At 35.6% G+C, this 20239-nt stretch overlaps 2 protein-coding genes and 4 pseudogenes across 2 annotated transcripts; 4 read left to right on the top strand and 2 right to left on the bottom strand.

Annotated features, from left to right (window-relative positions):
• Positions 1–4557: 4557 nt before the first annotated feature.
• Positions 4558–7260, top strand: LOC120146120 (annotated as a pseudogene).
• A 422-nt stretch (positions 7261–7682) lies between these two features.
• Positions 7683–9161, bottom strand: LOC120146121 (small nuclear ribonucleoprotein SmD3b-like). Its single transcript, XM_039159776.1, has 5 exons — positions 8962–9161; positions 8241–8293; positions 8074–8140; positions 7938–7994; positions 7683–7831 (listed from the first exon to the last, which is right to left on the bottom strand). Exons 1-5 carry the CDS (start codon positions 9019–9021, stop codon positions 7772–7774), a joined length of 297 nt encoding a protein of 98 aa, XP_039015707.1. The 5' UTR covers positions 9022–9161; the 3' UTR covers positions 7683–7771.
• A 957-nt stretch (positions 9162–10118) lies between these two features.
• LOC120145904 lies at positions 10119–12317 on the top strand (annotated as a pseudogene).
• Positions 12318–13665: 1348 nt separating this feature from the next.
• Positions 13666–15384, top strand: LOC120145903. Its single transcript, XM_039159618.1, has 2 exons — positions 13666–13889; positions 15099–15384. The coding sequence occupies exons 1-2, from the start codon at positions 13669–13671 to the stop codon at positions 15382–15384; spliced, it is 507 nt and encodes a 168-aa protein (XP_039015549.1). The 5' UTR covers positions 13666–13668.
• Positions 15385–15449: 65 nt separating this feature from the next.
• Positions 15450–17636, top strand: LOC120146122 (annotated as a pseudogene).
• A 174-nt stretch (positions 17637–17810) lies between these two features.
• LOC120146129 lies at positions 17811–20236 on the bottom strand (annotated as a pseudogene).
• Positions 20237–20239: the final 3 nt, after the last annotated feature.

Raw genomic sequence — 20239 nt, 5'->3', positions numbered from 1 at the left:
TTCCATCCGAGTGAAACCAGCTTTCTTATTAAATAATTTCTTCAGGTCGTCAACATGTAGGTTCGGCTTCTCCATTGACTCATCCGGAAAAACCCGGGATAACCATGATGGGCGGGCGATATGACGAGTGTACCGGCCTACATCATCGTGTCCGAATCGTAGACCAGTGATTAAGCAGAACTCCTTCCGCCCAAAGCAAGTATACGCTGGTGGAAAATGAAACCATATCTCTTCCTCACCACGTTGTATACTGTCGGGTAGATTTGATGTCATGGTCTGAAGCCACAAATGGGTCAAATTAGCATCTCCACCCGGATGCTGTACTCTCAGCCATGGCCCGAAGCAGGTTTCCTCAAACAATTGTCTTTGAGCAGGTGAAAGCTTCTTTGCAATTGTAGTGGCCAGGCTGACTTTATTTCTCAAGGTCAATTGAGCCGAAAAAAATTTCTACAAAAACAATAAACATACAAGTTAGATATACCAAAAACTACACTGTGAAGATATACCAAAAACAATAAACATAAAAAGTAGTAGTTTATTCTTGAAACTAAAATTTGCAACACTGTTTTGTCTTTTGGTTGAAATGAAAATCGCAACGAGAGAATCGCAACGCGAGATGACAATCGCAACGAGAGAATCGCAACGCGAAATGAAAATCGCAACGAGAGATCGCAACGCGAAATGAAAATCGCAATGCGATTTTGGTTTCGCGTTGCGATTCTCTCGTTGCGATTTTCATTTCGCGTTGCGATTCTCTCGTTGCGACAGTCATTCTCTCGTTGCGATTTTCATTTATCTCGTTGCGACTCTTCTGCAAATTGAAACTTGAATGGATTGCATTACTTCAACCAAAAGACAGAACAAAGATAAAGACAAATACTAACTGAAAATCGCAACGAGAGAATAGCAACGCGAAATGAAAATCGCAACGACAGAATCGTAACGCGAAATGAAATCTAAGTGAAATGGTTAATCTATTATTGAAATGACCAGTAAACTTATCATCAGTTTCAATATGAAAAACCTACAATAATGCAAACATTTCAAAATAAAAATAATTAAAAAAAAACCCTCGGAGGTTGATTTCCATTTCTGAATATTGTGAGGGATTTCTGACCGTGAATGGTTGTGAGGGATTTCGCCGGAGATGGGGACGGAAATCTTCGGAGATGGGGACGGATTTCTTCGCCGTAGAGAGTGAGAGATGGAGATGGGACTGAGTTGTGATTTTAGGTTTTAGGTTATGAGTTGCGATTACGGGATTTTGTCTTAATATTCTTTTTGTAATTTGAAAATAAAATACGCGTAGCGATTATAATGGCGCTTTAAATATCGCGTTGCGATTTACGGATACGCGTTGCGATTTTATGTATTATCGTTGCGATTTACGGATACGCGTTGCGATACGGATACGCATTGCGATTTACCCATACGCGTTGCGATTTACGGATACACGTTGCGATTTACGGATACGCGTTGCGATTTATGTGTTCGCGTTGCGATTTTCATATTCGCGTTGCGATTATGGAAAATCGCAATGCGAATTTGTACTATCGCATCGCGATTTTCAAGAATCGCTCGCATTGCGATTTTCCATAATCGCGTTGCGATTTTGGAAACTGATTTGCGATTCTGGAAACTGATTTGCGATTCTGGGGATCGCGTTGCGATTTTTATTCGCGTTGCGATTTGTTGGTCATTTTGGCAAATCCAAAAAAAGTTGGTTAAAATCGTATATTATAACTTTTTTTGGTCACTGAGGCGATTTTCTCTTAAAATATATATAAATGACATAATAGGTTTTAAAATATAAATAAATATTTATAAACAAAGAGACTGGGTTCTTATAGGGTTGAGTTCTAATAGGTTTTAAACTAGGCTTGTGAAAATAGAATGTTTCATGATCTACATTTTTTTAATATTTGTGTTATTCAAAAGACATTTGTGTAATTGTGTTGGAGTTTTTTTAAGACTTTAGTTTATCTTTTTTTTTCTTTTTTTTTTACTAGTTTTATTGAAATTAATCTTTTCTCCATCGGTGATGCGATGTGGAATTAGTTAATGACAGTTTTATTACATTAAAAAATAGGTCGAATGGTCTTTTTTTAAACAGACCCGTTTTGGACCCAAATCCATGAGATCTGTTGGATTAGGATCTTGGTCTCAGTTTTCTAGACCCATAAATCGGGACGGATCTAGATCCAGGATGTGAAAATGGGTTTAGATCTGTATCTAGCTGGATCCAGTCCAGATCCGGCCTGTTGTCATCCCTATTTGTGAGTGGTCGGATTATGTATTTGGGTCATGATATTCCATAGCCCAAATTTCTTAATACTCTTTTAATTCAGCATGGTTTGACCCAAAAACAACTAATTAGAAATAATAATAAAGATAAATTATATAAATGATTACTAAACTTTTAGAGTGTTTATGTTTTATTTATCAATTTTTTAAAACTTATAATACAATTACTAAACTTTTAGTTTACTTTTACTATAATCACTATTATTAAGAAAGTCGACACGAAACATTAAAATTTGCTTTCCCAAAAGACTTAAGATCTTCTTTTAAATCGACAATCATTGACCTTATTTTGCTTATAATACGACGACCGAAAGACGTAACACTCGTCATATTAAATTTTTTTACTGTTAATTTGTTGTTTCATCCAAGTCTCAAATACAACTAAAATATCCTTACCATCCAATCATTTGCCACGAATAAAGTAGAAGTTGTAACGATTTAATAGGGTATTGGATGGAGTTGCATAAGATGAAATCAGTTACCATTGAAGTGCTACTGTTATCCCAATTGTTGAGGAACCAAACACTTCCTTCTGTAACACATGCCTATATGAACAATAAAAACATCAACAACAACAAACATATAATATCTTTGTAACAATGATTTTTAAACAATAAATGAATCATGATTTGTTGTGTTTTTAACAACCATTTGAGGGAAATTAATGCATTGTAATAACAAGGGTCCAACTTGACCTCCATATCGGAGTTTCCTCATCCAACAATCAAACCCTTTAAGGGACGTTTGATTCAGGTAATATTGGATTATCGGGGGGGAATGAAATGTCATTTCACTGTTTGGATTACAAACATTCCCAACCTCCGGTAATCATTTATTCCCAACAGTGGTATTTTTGAGTAAGATTACCGGGAATGTGATTCCTCATTCCCTTAGGTATTGTTACATTCCCGACGTTTTGGACTAAAATACCCTTAATTTTTTTTTTCAAAAATATCATTCTTCGGTCGTTGAATAAAAAAAATTCTATGAAGGTCAAATTGCAAATTTATCCTTAAATTATTTTAGATTTGCAAAAAAAGTTCATAATTAGAATTTTATATGAAGTTTAGGGGTTAAAATAAAATTTTACCTTTTCAGTAAACCTATTTATATTTTCAATTTTGTAAAAAAATTAAATGAATTTTATGAATTTAAAATTTTAATTAAAATATATAAATTAATTATAGTAAAATTAAATAGAATTCAACTTGTTAAAAAACAAATATATAATAAGGACAATTTGCTAAATATACATTCTAATAATCTTTTATTCCTTTAACCAAACACTGTAATCTTACATTCTTGTTAAACGAACCAAACACAAAAATATTACATTCTCAGTAATCTTATTCCCACCGAATCTTTTTCCCCGGTAATCTTACATTCCGTGAACCAAACGCACCCTTAATTTTAATCTCGAAATCATATTTGTATGATCAGCTCGTATGGATGAGTGAACCAATAAACTTGTTAGCTCGAGCATGTCCGATGTACTCAAAGTCTTGTGTTTCGACCGTACAAAACCCTAAAACAACATCGTAATCGACTCTTTGCACGACTTAGTTGAACCTTAACCGAATCAAGAAGTGCGAAGAGTATGATTCCAAGTAGGAGATGAATTATTGATGCTTGGTCAAGAACTTTGAGAAATGTTGAGTGAATCATATGAGGGGTAGCTGGTAGAAAAGTTTGAGGATGGCGATCTTTTAGTATATTGAGCGTTGTGTTGTTTGACAATGATAGAAGTCGTCAAATAACGGTACAATATGTAATTATTTTATAAGTTTAATAACTATTTATGTGGATATAAGAAGGTCGAGGACTGTTGATTTGAAAGAATACTTTAAGATTTCTTTAGGGAAAACGATTTTAAAGTGCTAAATCAGTTTTTTTCTTAATGACACTGATTGTGATAAAAGTATATTAAAATTTTAGTGACTATATCGCATGTAATAAAAGTTCAGTAACCAAAGTACAAGTACTAAATAAGTTCAGTGACCATTTGTACAGTTTACCATAGTAATAAAAAAGGCCTTACAAATTGAAAACACATGGCATCGGAGTTAAGCGTTGTGACTATACATCCAATTAAGTAGCCGTTAGGTTTGAAATTAGAGATGTTCTGTTGGCCTCTATTTAATTTGGTCCTTTACTGTAAAAGAAAAGAAACCCCCCCGCCCAAAAAAAAGAAGGGAGAAAGAAAATAGAAAAGTGAGAGAGAGAGAGACTCCATTGCTGTCCATTTGCAAATGACAGATTTGGGTAATCTCTCTTTTTAATTTCATTTCCCCCTTTTTTCCGTGAAGTGAAACATCAAACGAGACGGGGTTTCTGATTGGAGTTCAAAGATCAACGAGGAAAATTCAATTGAGACAGGTTCTTGACTGTTTTCTAATCGAAGATTTGTTTCTTTCTTTAATGGGTCTTTATCATTTCTTTCAGTTTCAATCATTAAAAATTATTTGCTTTAGTTTTGATCGACGGGTCTTGATTTTGACGACCTTCATTAGGGGATTCTTATTCCATAAATCCGTTGTCTGTAGATACGGAATATATGGCTGGATCAGACGAGAACAATCCTGGAGTTATTGGACCCTCAAATCTTCAAGGTGACTGATTAAACCCCATTTTTGATGTTTAAATAATTAGTGGAAATTTCAAGTTTTTAAAGAAACGTGTTTTCTTTTTAATTTCAAATAAAAGGGGGTTTGCGTGCCGGCAGAGGTGTGAAGTCTGGCGGCGGCCGAGCAGAATCGAAGAGCATTGTGCACAATTAACCGTGATGTGCTTGGAGCTCCACCTGTCCCATGTGCTGTCAAAAAGAGACCTTTATCTGAGTGAGTAATTTCTTAAAATCCTCTCTGTTTGGTTGCCGAAAAAGAAAAGAAAGTATTCCCCTTTTTCTTCCTTCCTCTTTGCTATTGTTGGCTTTGTTTGATTGATTCCTGAATAATATACGAGTAAATGATGTATATGAGTGGGTTTCTCTTGGTAGCCAAAAATGAGTATTTCTTTTTTTCTCAGCAGCAAGAAAAAATGATGATTTGTAATAAAGGAATAGTGTTGATGTTCTTTGCCCATTTTCTTTTTGTGTTTAATTCAGAAGAAATGAAGTCTCTAATAAGATCCCATCCACGCATGTGCATAGACCTATTACTGGGTCAGTGAAATTTTCTTTATGTTTTGTGATTTGTTTTGGTTTCCAGAAGACATATTCTTCTGCCTCTTTTGCTTATGGTTCTTTTTATCAGGAAGTTTGCTGCCGAGATGGCTAACAAGCAGCAAATCAAACCCCAGGTACTAATGCTACAATGATAATTTTTAGGTATTATTGAAACTTTGATGATAATGATTAGTTTACTCTTACAGGTAATCAAGGAATCAGTCCTTCCGGTGCCATTTCCAAATCAACCTGATGATTGCATTGTCATAGATTTGGATGACACCAAGGCAAGTAATGAATCCGATATGCAGATGTTTGTGCAACATGCTGAAGCTATGTCCGAGGAGATTGACCGGATGGTATAGGACACTTCCCTTTACTGACTCATCGATCGATTTTGTATCATGGGTTTGTTTTTGTTTGAAAGGCACTGATGTTATGCTTCCATTTGCAGGAGGTTGAAATGGAAGACATTGATGTAGAGCCTTTTCTGGACATTGACAACTGTGATAAAAATAATCCTCTTGCAGTTGTCGAGTACATTGATGATTTATACGAGTTCTACAGGAAGGCAGAGGTGATTTCATGCTCATTTGCAACTTAAATTGAGTAGTTACTGAGTGGTTGATTCTCTCAACTTTTTTCATTGATTTTTGCAGTGTGCCGGTCATGTTCCTCCAAACTATATGGCACAACAGCGAGACATTAACGGAAGGATGAGCTATCCCACGACTGGCTGATAGAGGTAAGCGAAATGTTACATTAATTGACATGCTCCTTGTTATGAGATGAATTAGGTAGTAATTCAAATTTCATGAATTTGACAGGTTCATTACAAGTTTGAGTTGATGGAAGAAACCCTATATCTGACTGTCAATATAATCGATAGGTTTCTATCGGCTCATCAGGTAGTGAGGAAGAAACTTCAGCTGGTCGGAATAACAGCCATGCTTGTTGCCTGCAAATACGAAGAAATTTCTGTTCCGGTTGTAGAGGATCTGATTCTGATTTCTGACAAGGCTTACGACAGGAAAGAAGTGCTCGACATGGTTTGTGATTCAACATTGTTTCTAAAATATATTGAATCTATAAGTAATAGGGGATGATACATGCATACCTCTTGATTTGCAGAGAGATTGATGATCAATACTTTACAATTCAATCTATTTTTCCAACGCCGTATGTGTTTATGAGGAGATTTCTCAAAGCTGCTCAATCTAGCAGGAAGGTTTGTGACCACAAAACATTGTCATTTTGCTTTTTCATCCAACAATATTGATTAACCTGAGATAGTTTTAAATGCGACTTTGAACCAGCTTGAACTTCTGTCGTTCTTCATGATTGAGCTTTGCCTAGTTGAGTGAAATGCTTCAATTTCCGCCTTCTTTATTAGCCGCCGCTGCTATTTTCACTGCTCAGTCTACTATTGGTGGGTTTAAGCACTGGAGCAAGACCAGTGAGTGGTATATTAACTACTCAGAAGAGCAACTAATGTAAGTCCGTCTAGCTCATCTTCTTAAGTAACCATAAAGTTATGTTCTTGCAAAGCTTACTTTTGTTATTTCTTGTATTTTTGGTGTAGGGATTGCTCAAATGATGGTTATTTCCATCAGAAGGCAGCGTCGGGGAAAATTACAGGCGTACACCGCAAATACTGTACATCTAAGTATGGTTATGCTGCAAAAACCGAGCCAGCAACTTTTCTGTTGGAGGGCAAATCCTAGCACAAAGAGAAGCATTTGCTGCTTGATTGATCAAATCCAGCAGCACCAAGTAGGAACCGGTGGTGATTTGGGTGCAATCGAGCAACACAAGTTGCTCCCTGGGTTTATGATCATGATACTGACTAGGAGTTTTCGTCCATGAAGAATGCCTTTTCTCATTTAGTTTTCGTTTTTTTCTCTTTCCCAGAGATTTATGATTTTCCTTTTTATCTTTCCCAGAGAAAAATAATTGTAGTGTTCCAACAAGATATTGTTTAGATCATGAAAACTTGGATATTCCCCCTATGAATAAAAGAACTAATTTGACATTATTTGCATTTCTTTCTTTATGCAAGCATAAAAATCAGAACTGAAAACAAAAGTACCCGATCCTTGTGAACAAAAAGCCATTAGAAATGATAACAGATTGGCAATTGTTCAATTCGAACACAGCAAATGAGCACTATTTTGATCTAATTTATTTTTCACATCAAATATGAAGAGTACAAGTTTGGTTATAGTAAGCAATTTCCAAACAGCTTGCAAAGATGAATACTTCTCCCGATGGAAGAGATTGGAAAGCACTTCACAGGATCAACACTTACCTACGAATAGATGGCACAACACCTCTGCCAGTTGTGCCACGGCCAGCAGCTTGAGCCTGCAAAACAAGAGTGAATTAAGTTAAAGATGAGAACTGATGCGCATGCACAGACACAAGGACGCTACTGAATAAGTGATCTTCATTACAGGATGGATGAACTTACTTTGGCTCGCATTGCAACAGCTCTACCTCTGCCAACTCCAAGAGATGAGCTCTTACCCTTAATCAAGTTACAAAACGAAGTCAGAAATTCCATCAAGTATATGTCAGAAAACCATAAACGTGCAAGTAAAATGTACCTTGATTTTAGCATCTAGACGTTTGAACATAGGAGCATTCTTTAACATATCCGGTATGACCATGAACCTGTTGCGGTATATTTCCTATTAAGTCAAGTTTGTCTGATCTAAACCCATCAAAACAACAAAAAAGGTGAGGGGTAGAGAATGGGAGACGGTCATAATACCTGACTTTACTGCCTCGGATGAAAACATGCTCAAGCTGTGAAACCTTTCCATCCTGAAACCAAGCCAAAGCAATCATTATAAATTCAGTTGCAAATTCATGTAAACCAGAGGGAAGATGAAAACATGCAAATTTAACCAGAGTGATTTTGAAAAGAAAAACGGAAACAAATAGTAAGGAACCATAATGCAAGAAACTCGGAAACAGCGTTACTTCATTAAATCAGTTCACAGCCTAACATTTGTAGGACATGGTATCCGTTCCAAATTTGACTGAAACAAAAAACAAACTGGAATAACACAACGTCATCACTGATCAAAACTCAGACAAAGTACGATATAGCAGTGATTGCCGATACTTTTTTTTTGGAATAATCTGGGATGATTACAATATAGTATCTGACTACAATTTTTCTTAGCTAATTGACAACACGTACATCCTACATAGTACAAACATAGCCGCTAGAAACCGAGTCCTCGTGTCCTATAGAGAGAACAAAATTCCTTTTACAGCTGAGTCCACTCAATGGTTCAACCTATTTATAAACTTAAGTCCAGGTCCAGATTCCGATGCTACATTTAAATCAAATGTTTATAGCATTTTAAGATTTATCACTAACACAGCAAAAACCATAAACCTGAATTCGTCAGATCGAAATAAGCATAAAGGAGTCACACATTATGAGCATCTTAAAATAAAGGGGAAAGGGAAAAGTGAGGTACTTTAGCAGTGAAGGTGATGTTCTCAAGCTGGCAATTCCAATTATCCTCGCACTCGACCATGCTTCCTCTGTAAAGCTCTCCACTCTTGAGTTCCACCGTTACGATGTGACCCGACGCCTCGTGTAATAGCTTCACCGGTATGCCCAAACTCCGACTTGTTTCTCGCCCGCCTGCTTTGCTTCTGTGAAAATCGCAAAACCCTAGAGATGATACTCGGCTGGGCTGTTCACTGATTAATTCTCATTCTACACCCTCTCCGGTTTAGATGTCGGCCCCAAAAGGGACGGTCTAAGATTAGCCCAATTGACTCTGCACTGCTTGATGGGTCTTCTACTATGCCCTTTACCCAATTGAGTTTATATTATATTGCTTTGCTTGCTCTGTTAGCCCAATTTAATAGAAGTAAGACATCGTTGAAAAATAAAAGGGTAACTTCACTAAATTAGGAGTGACTAGTTTGACTATATAACTATGAATTTTATCAATTTGATTAATTAGGACCAAATAGATCAAATATATAACGGTCACAAAAAATATAATTATACAAATTTACTTAACTTCTATATTAGCATTTCAATTAACAATCAACGGTAATGACTTGATTGAAATTTGTTGATGACAACAAAGTGATTTCGTTAGTGAGCGATTCATCTCTTATGATTTAGGTGAATCATGGCTGATGAAAGAATGATCATTTAACTGATATTTTTATATTGTAAAGAGTTGATTATAAAGGAGGAAGAGGAGAATGACATTTGTAAAAGGCGTCATTTCAATCTCAATTAAGGTATTTATAATAATTTTTAGTGCGTGTGTCAGTCATAGGTTTATCGTAACTATTTATCGGTTGTCATATTAGGTAGACCTAATAGTCAGTATTGAATTTGATTTGACGTGTCACGTGAATCTGTTCGAGATCTTATCTATGCGTTTATAGTTATCTGCTGCCAACTAATATGGAGATATTAAAAAAACTATTTTAATTTAGTGACCTAATTGAAAAAGTCTTTAGTGGTTAAAATAGAACAATACTATAATAGTGACTTTACAGATAGTTTACCTAAACTGAAAACTCAAATTACAGCAGTAATTCTCAAAGGAAGAAAAGGGTAAGAAAGCAAGAATTAAGAAAGGTCAAGGTTTGGAGAGGAGAGAGAATGGATTCTGCAAAGAACAAGTACAGTATAATAGTTCCAACTTATAACGAGCGCCTCAACATTGCTCTTATCGTCTATCTCATCTTCAAACATCTCTGGTATGTCCCTAACAACTCCGGAATCTCTCCTTTTCTCCCTCTTTTTACTTGGATCTCTTTCATAATAGTCTCTTGACGAGCTCCAATGGAGTTCCGGTTACTTTTCTTAAATTCGCGCCCTTTTCTTGTTCTCATCGAGCTTATGTTGTGGGTCTCCACCGTCTTTGAATCTTCTGCTGATTATATATGTAATTTTATATCTTATTGTTTTTTTATTCTTGAAATGATTTGAATTGGATGATGGGTGTAGAAAAATAGTTTACTCGGTGTTTGGTTGGAAGGAAAGAGTGCCGAAAAAAAATTATACCATCACCTGTGTGAAATTCAACCGCAGGACTTTAATCAATGATCCACTTATTGTCTTTGTAAATTCGAATTCCTATATCTATATCTTAAAATTTCCTAAGAATTGTGTTTGTGGAAACTGAGTTTTTGCTGAATTGAGATGACACCATGGAAGGGAAAACATTTTCTGATTTATAATGGATTTATTTATATTCATCAAAATGAGTAGCAATGTTGCTACATAACACTCAGTACATAAGTTAACATAGATAGGTTTACCTATTTTAAAAAACCTTTCCTCCTATTCGTGATATCTTCGGGTATAAGCTGTTGTAACTTCTCATGCCTGGGCCCTGGAGCAGGGATGTTGATTTTGAAATAATTGTGTGGATGATGGGAGCCCTGATGGTACACAAGAAGTTGTGAAACATCTGCAGAACTGTATGGGGAAGATCGTATAGTAAGTTCCATGCTAATATACTTTTGAAATTTGATTCATATACAGTTGGTTTGCTAATCGACTTGTATGCTTACATCTGCTTCTTTCCCCTTAATCATGCAGTTATTGAGACCGAGAGCTAAGAAGCTTGGATTGGGTAAGTGAAAATCATTCCCTTTCAGGAGTAATCTGGAGTTGACCTTTGAATCGTTATTGGTTTCAGGAACAGCTTATATACATGGTTTGAACTTTGAAGCATGTATCTGGAAACTTTGTTGTAATCATGGATGCCGATCTATCACATCATGCAAGTGCAGTTTTGTGTTTTTATATGCCTTTTCTACCAGTTAAATCCATTTAGAACACTTCAGTGCCTATTTACTATCACATATGCTGATCTATTTCTTCAATCTCATTTTGCAGCCGAAATACTTGCCAAGCTTCATCAAGTAAGCAATCCTTTGGTTGATCCATTTTGGGCTATAATTATACCCGATTTGCTCAAATCCTTCTAACGTGCCGATCCATGACATCTTTTAGGAAGCAGCTGGAAACCGGTGCCAGTATAGTTACTGGAACACGATATGTCACAGGCGGCAGTGTGCATGGATGGAATCTGATGCGCAAGCTAACGAGTAGGGGAGCCAATGTTCTTGCACAGACTCTTTTGTGGCCTGGTGTATCGGACTTAACTGGATCCTTCAGGTGTGAGAACTAATCAAAACAGAAAATGGGCTATTTCATGCTGTTATAGCTTCAATCTTTAGACCTAACATTTCTTTTTCTCCTCTTCAAAAAGGCTTTATAAGAAATCGGTCCTCAAAGATGTCATTTCCTCCGTGTTAGCAAGGGATACGTATTTCAAATGGAGATGATTGTTAGGGCTTCAAGAAAAGGATATCGCATGGAAGAGGTAAACTTCATTTCATCAGTTGTACTCTAACGAACAAAGCTAACAGATATTCAAACCTCGAGTGAACTTTCTTCTTGCACCGACTGCCAGTGAGCATGAAGATGCATGGAATTATACACTGTTAGTGCATCAAATACTCACCCTTTTCCTATTTATCTATAGACGAGAATTGGTGATGGAAACTACCATCATCAACTCTTACATTTGAATGTCCTCCCCTGCATTTACCAGATAGTACAGAAACTATCTACGTTGGAGTGTTCATATGCTTTATACCCTATTTGGTTTTCGTCCCGTCCCCTGTTTCATCTTTAAGCCACCTTTCTCAATCTCATTGATTTGTTTTCTACTGTCTACAGGTTCCGATAACTTTTGTTGACAGAGTGTTCGGAAGTTCAAAGATCGGCGGATCTGAAATCGTAGAGTACCTAAAAGGCCTCATATATCTTATGATCACTACATGACCTCGGTACATATAATAATAACTGTCACGAAAATCATTTTAATCTGTTTAAAGCGAGAAATAGCCGGCGACTCAAGGCAAAGACTCTGCAGCAAACAATTCTTACAGCTGATTCTTGGAAGTTTCTTTACAAAACCTGACTTTTGATGGCGATGTCTTGCCTCTTTTATTTTGGGTAGAACTCTATCAAGTATTCTGGGACTGGATTGTTGTTTAACAATGAAGAAGACAGATCATCTAACATTTGAAGTTGTGTTAATTAACCACAGTTGACATTTAGTTCTGAAGAATTCAAAGTTGCGATGTCATAGAGAAAGATATTAAAATGTTACAAGAGATTGCAAGATAAAACATATTAGTATATATCCCCAAACTATAACTCTTATTTAAATTGGTTTTTGAACTTTTGAATATTTCAATTTCATCCCTAAATTACGACTTCATTTTAAATTAATCCTTAAACTTTTGAACGCTCTAATTTCATCCCTAAATTATGACCCTCTCTCAAAATGGTTGAAGCTTTTGAACATTTTAATTTCATCCTCAAATTCATCCAAATAATAAGTAATTAGGTTCAATCAGTTTGGAATGTTCAAAAAGTTTAGGGACTTATTTAGAGTGAAAGTTATGGTTTGGTGATGAAATTGAAATATTCAAAGTTTAAGGACTAATTTAGAATGATAACCATATTTTTGAATTAAATTGAAACATTTAAAAGTTTAAGGACCAATTTAAAATGAAGCTCATGCTTTGAGGATATGTGATACAATTAATTCTTATTTTAATTAATTAAAAAATTACAATAAAAAGAAGTTGTTGACTGAGTTTTAGTTTAATTGATATATAACATTTTTATACGTCTTCACTTTAATTGCATTTATGTAATGGATTGAAATTTTTTCATCGAAAGCTAAGTTTCAGTCATTACTTTTTCATTCATTAGTTAATTATATTATTATTATATTTTAACGTTGTCACTTTGAATACATTTATTATATAATCGTTTATTACTATTATTTTATCTAATATTAATATTAATATTTATTTAATAATTAAAAAAAATATGAATATAATATTTTATAACTATTTAAAAATTTAATCCGCTATATTCTCGTTCATTGGTATAACATTAATCATCATCATCCAAATATGTATGAATAATTAATACATCATTGATCGGGTAATTCTTAAAAAAGTATTAAAATAAATTTATTTTTTATTAATGATTATAATAATTTCATTAACTTTTTAACCTATAAAAGCAATAATTAATCTTATGAAAGTAAAACTGCAAATTCCAGTCATCTAGTGAAAGTATATATCTTCTATACTATATATCCCAGAAAAACTAAATGGAAATTAACAGAGAAGCCCGCCCCGTCCAGTCCACCACCCGCGGAGTCAGCGTGATTCTTCTGGTTTTATCGGCGATGGGTGGTTTATTTCTTATCGTCTATTATCTCCTCTCCGCTTCTGCCTCTTTGCCAATTCCCTCTATTGCTATCGCTAGAGCAGATGCTGATCTCACTCAACCTTCTTTCACTCCTATCAACCGGGATCTTTACCATTCCAGGTATGTTTTTCTCTTTTTCTTCATTGTTGTTGTTTTTAACTCTTTATTGTTTTTCAATCATGATTAAAATTATTTGTATTTTTTAATGGCGTTCGATTTAATTTGAAAAATATAGCATCGTCAAATAGAGTAGGTTAGACTAATTTGATTTTTCTATAACATTTATGAACGAATCTTTTGAATCCAAGAAAGAATTGGAAAGAGTAGGTTTGCTGCAAATTCGTGCGTGAAATAGATAAGCTTAAAATACAGCTTACGATTAGAAATCTTAGTAGATTCGAGTAGAGCGATCTCTATGAAAATGTGTTATTGATTCAAGTCGGGAGATTTCTATAGCAAAATGTGTTCTCGATACTTCCTTAGCCTTCTGTTGTCAAATTGACTGTGTGATCTCTCTTTCAAGCAGAGATTTGAAGCCTTAAACCTCCAGATTAATTTTGGAGAATTACATGCTATCATCTTGTTTTGAGATTAATTTGGCATGGTGGAATCTGCAATAATTGAATGTCAGATTTGACCTTTCTGCCATACTTTTTTAAGTTGAGTGTTTTTTAGATCTAGACACATGAGAACAAAAGGAGTAACAGTCCAAGTGTAAGACTGGAAGAACAAAATGAACCAATCTAGTCAAGTCTGTTGAAATGGTTGAAGAATCTAGTTCAGAAACCAAACATATGCTCAATTTTTTTCAATCCTCGTTTTAAAAGTGCCGCTGAACTTTATTTCAGAGTTTTGTTATCATGTTTTAATTTATTTTATATTTTTGCAGTGATGCTTTGATTGAACAAATAAAGTCTTTGGTGCATAGACACCCTGACAAACTCACTGTAGGTGAACTACATCTTATATTTGGAAACAGTTTTTGTATGAGAATTTTGTTTTATATTTCATGCCATAAACAGGTAGAACAATCCGAGCTGGAAACAAAGGGTACAAGTCAGAGATAACTGTTGTTACTTATTTCCATAGTAAGAAAGACAGTGATGACAAATCCAAGTTCCGGATCCTTCTTGTAAGTTTCTGTTAATCATATTTGGTAAATAGTACGGCAAGAACAATTGATAGTTTGCCTTGTAGTTATTGAAGATGGTACCAGATTGAATCCACTGTTTAAATTTGCATACAGTCAACGTATCTGCTAACCTTTTTCTTGTCTGGTATGTAGTTAATACATGATCTCAGATTAGTACTTGCTGGTTTTCTTGACAGATTATTCCTTGTCTTCCAGAGTTTTGGGCAGCATGGACGGGAGCTTATTACATCTGAACTGGCATTGCGGATCTTGTCAATCTTAAGTGAAGAACAGTTTCTACCAAAGATGGACCGAGCTTCCTTAAATGCTATCCTCGAGAATGTTTGTTGTAAAGGTACATTTTTACTTGCAAGAACATTCCTGGCTTATGTTGGGCCTCTGTATAGTGAAGTGACTTGTTTAAGAAAATTTAGTTTACTCAAACTTCAACTGCGAGCTTGCTACAGGAGGAAGTATGAATAAGATTTTTTTTTACTTAATACGAGCATGTGATGCTAGATTGCTTGAGATAATATACAGACCATTTACACTTGAGTGCTAACATCCAATAATATGGCAGGTAGTGCCGATGGAGAATCTGAACGGTCGGAAGCTTGTTGAAGCGGGAAATCTTTGTGAAAGGAGAAATGGTAGTTCAATTTTATCTTAACGATATAAAATACCTATGATCTTGTGATAAATTTGAAATGTTTAAATTGGGTTTCTTTGGCAGGGAGAGGAGTTGATCTTAATAGGAATTGGAGTGTAGATTGGGGAAAGAAGGAGAAGGTTCATCATTTCTCCATTTTCTTCATGCAAATCCTCTTTGACAGAGTTCTTACTACAGTTTCATGTTTATGTTGTATGTCCATTTACATGATGTGGTTTTTCATTCAAATATTTTTTCAAATATAGGACTATGATCCATTTGAAGAGAATCCTGGAATTGCTCCTTTTAGTGAGCCTGAGACCCAGATCATGCGTAAACTGCCTTATTTGATCCTCACATATGGATTAATGTACACTCTGGAATGGAGGTGAGTGATCATGAATTGCATGTAACAATTCTTTCTTTTACTTCAAGTACTGGTTTTCCTTAACTATTGTGCAACTTTAAGCTATTATTTTCTATGGTTGTCATAAAGTACCTTTTTTGGACATTGAAACCTCTAGGAGATCTAGATTCACTAATAGGAAATTTTCTTTCACCTATTGTGAAGAGGAATCAATCCTGCTGGTTCAGTATGCTTCCATACATGACAAAACATAAAATCTCTAAATAAAATGATATTAATCCATAATCAAGAGAAAATTTGGATGTCTAATCCTGTATAATGTTGCTTTATGCTTTTTGTATTCGACTTTTCTCTTAGAAATAGGTCAGATTTGTTTCCTATATGACACACTTATTGTTTTTTTATTTAATTCATGTAGGCACTATTTATGCCATATGACCAAAAATAGAACCCCGGATGGATTGCCTTCTCAACAAATGAGATTGTTGCTCGAAGAGCTGAATAATGTTCATTGCCACAAGCGTTGCATGATTGGTTCTGGTGGTTCTGTCGGGTTGTGTTCTTATACTTGAAGCAATGATGATAAGTCATGATAGTTATATATGCATATAATATCTACTTGTAATACTGTAATACTCCAAGAATGTGAGTGATAGGATCAGTCTCAATAGAGCTTTTGAATTAATCATTTTACTAGTAGTGTAAATGGTCCTTGACAATAACATCAATCCTAAACTACCTATTTTTGTACTAGAACACTATAGTTTCAGTGAGTTGCTATATATGCAAGCAAAATCATCAAAATCATGTACATAATAGCAAAATATCCTATTGGACCAGCCGGTTGAACCCGTCATACAGGTGGTACTACAAAGCGACCACTGGTTTCAAATACATTGTTAAAACTAAAAAAAAAGTTGTGTCTATATTTTACTTGTTTTCATGCAATTTCATTCCACTAAGATATGAATGTTATTAATTTCAGGTATCTAGCACATGGACAGCAACAGATTACATGTACGATGTTGTAAGAGTTCCCATGCCATTCACCTTTGAGGTATTTGGATTGTAAACTCTCTTTCCACAAAAATAAATAAAGCGAATTTATCTCATTGATAGCCATACTTGTATGTTGGGTGGCAGATTTATGGAGATAGTACGGCCACAACAAAAGACTGCTTTAAAATGTTCAATCCAGTTGACCACACCACCTTCAAGGTATGTTAATTTGCCTCTTTCACTATTTGGTGTATCGGTAACAGCTAAACAAAGATTTTGTTTGGGTTTTCAGAGAGTTCTCAATGACTGGGCTGCTGCTTTTTTCACAAAGTTAAGCTGGGACCACGGCAGATTGATGTCCAGTCCAAGGCACATAAGGTGGACAAATGGGTGTCCATTGACGAATACTTTGATGGTTCCTGATGGGAAGGAGAAACAGATACGGGAAGAAGATGGAGGTTCTCGAGGTCGGCCAGGAAATAAGAACGTATTTCAGACTTTTCCTGTTGTCCTCGGTACTGCTATTGTTCATGTTCTGTTCTCGAATTTCGAAAGCCGGCAGACAGATTGTTTCAGCCATTCCTCTTTGAATTTTTATGTTGGATACAAATTCAGGGCAACGGCACGAGAATGTTGTGATTTTGTACACGTTAATTAGATGCCTCCTTTTTTGTATGTCGATTACATTCTTCTTAGATACTGTAGATATTATTTTTACCATTTCCGGTGTAGCAAAGCTAATTCTTGTTAGCAAATTAAGGCACAAGCTACAGCTATTGACTTCATTACACTTCATTTTTATTTTTATATTTGAATTTCGAGGGTTTATTTAGAGCTTTTGCAGGCATGTCAAATATATTATTTCTTCTATAAATGAAATATGGAGAACAGAACTTAAAGTACATTTTGAATGTTGTTTTCTATATAGTGTTACTTGTTATGATGTATGATACACAACATATAATGTTTCTATTTCGAAATGGTGAAAAGAATGGTGTCTGACCCATATGCAAAGATGAGAATGGCGGACTTCTTCATGTTACGTATAATAGTCCTAACATATGGCGAATGTTCCTCATTCCAAGCTTGAAACACGGCTCGTAGAGTTCGATCACTCCGATGAGTCACAAGGATGACCCCGCATGGCAACATGAATAGATTGTTCCTGCAAAACAGTTTATGAAGGAAAAAAAGGTTTACTGGATGTAGCAGAAGATTCCCATGTACGTTAAAAGTGTCCGATACAAAAAAAAGTCTGAGTAGGTTCTTTTAGCTGAGGAACTTGTTAGCCGGAACCGCAAGGAAAACTTGCTTTGCTCGTTTTTGTGATGGCATTATACAAAAGGTCCGTACATCAAAAGATCATGGATTGTCAACTACGACTTCACCGCTTGCTTCATGTATCTCAGAGCAGACCGCAACATTGTCCTAGCTTTCCTATCAGGAGCACAACCAGACAAAATCATTTCTTCAATGACAGACGGGACCTGAATCCAAACCACAGGGCATCAATAACAAAACATGTATGTTAATTATAAACAGATGCCATGGTGCAATGCATTACATCCACAGCAACTATGATAGAAGCAGCATTGATTAGACCAATACCACAAATTATTCGATCTTTCAATGTTTAGTGAAAAGGACAACTAGAAAAACTGGACTCAATGTGCTATATGAAAGAGAATATACCGAAGGTGTGGGAGATAGTGAGATGTCGGTAATATGGAGATATATAGTTGTTTTCTTTTGAGGGTGACTTATAACCATGACCCAGCATATAAAGAGCAAGAATACAAAAACAGCAAAAAAATAATACACTGGGCAACTGATCTAAATGCTTATGTATACAAAAAATATTATTTATGATACAGGAAAGCAGCGGGCTAACATCTCATCCTCATAGCAGAAAGAACATGTTAATAAATACCTTATGGAACTTGTCAACACGGATAAGAGTTTTCATAAGTGTGGTACACGTGACTACATCCGCTTTCACACCCTGTATATGAACCAAACCAGATAACAGTGTCATAAGTATCACTCAAATGAATGGTACTAATAATTTTAAATCAGGCAACGTAGGTAACAGGGTACTCACATTTTCCTTCATATATTGCAACACAGCAAATGCTCGGCATCTCTTCTATCCTCTCCAAAGCATTTATTAATGAATTGAGAGCCAAGAGATTAGGTTTCAAGCCATCTGCTCCCATAACCCTCAATGCATTCATTGCTTGCTCAGATAAACCCTGTTTAAAAGCAAACAAAAGATCATAAAGGTAAGCTACAAACATCTCATCCAATATAAGCTAGCTCTAGCTAAACCTCAAACCTTTTAAGTAGAATAATAAACTGACAGAGCAATAGAAAATGCAGTCTTTGTGCCAAGCAGATCATCAGACTAGTATATTCTGTTATTGTGACTACATAGACCCAGATAATCCTGCCTAAGCATCTCGACTCACTCGTCAAAAGTATACCTGGCACCCTTTGCCCAAACAGTTCCCTACTAATCAGGAATCATGCACGAGAATTATCATGATACAGACTGCATTGAAGAGGATCAGAACTCTCAACAAATCTATATACTATGAACTCACTAACTGTGACTCCCATTGGTGGAGAATATATACTAACATGAATTTATGATTAAGGCAGCAGCAATCAACTCTACAGCCAACGAATTGATTAAAGAATTCGTATCATAGTAATTCACGAGTCAGGGTTAAGCAGGAAACTTCGGCCTAACAGCAGAGAACGAGCACTGAAACAATGATAGTATAACTTACCCTTTGTGCATATTCATTTATTAAGGCATTATGCATGGTTGAGGAAGGTTTTAGTCCATCAGATTTCATGAGCTCCAAGCACTCTATGGCATCATTAAACCTCCCAGACTTTCCATAAATATCTACTAGTGTGGTATATGTTACAATATTAGGCAACAAACCTTCGGCCTGTATCTTCCCCTACAAGCTCTTCACATCGTCCCACCTCTCCTGCTCTCCTAATGAATTTATCATGATATAATAAGTAGTAGTGCATGGTGAATACCCTTTTTCTTTCATTTCCTTAAACAATTGCTCCGCTCTGTCATGCCACCCAGCTTTACAGTGGCAATCTATTAGCGTATTCTAAGTAACAGTATCTGGCTCGATCCCCTCTGATAGCATCCGATCGAATGTGGCCATGGCATGATCAAGACAGTTATACTTTCCAAAAGTATCAATCATTACATTATAAAAATGTCTATCAGGTTGTATCCCATTACTCTTCATTTCCCTCAAAACCTGGAACGATCGTTGCCATTCTCCTTTAAA

This window comes from Hibiscus syriacus, unplaced genomic scaffold (assembly GCF_006381635.1).
Source record: "Hibiscus syriacus cultivar Baekdansim isolate YM2019G1 unplaced genomic scaffold, ASM638163v2 tig00110895_pilon, whole genome shotgun sequence".
Lineage (NCBI taxonomy): Eukaryota > Viridiplantae > Streptophyta > Magnoliopsida > Malvales > Malvaceae > Hibiscus > Hibiscus syriacus.
Note: the sequence above shows the minus strand (reverse complement) of the source record. Positions and strands in the feature narration are given on the sequence as shown.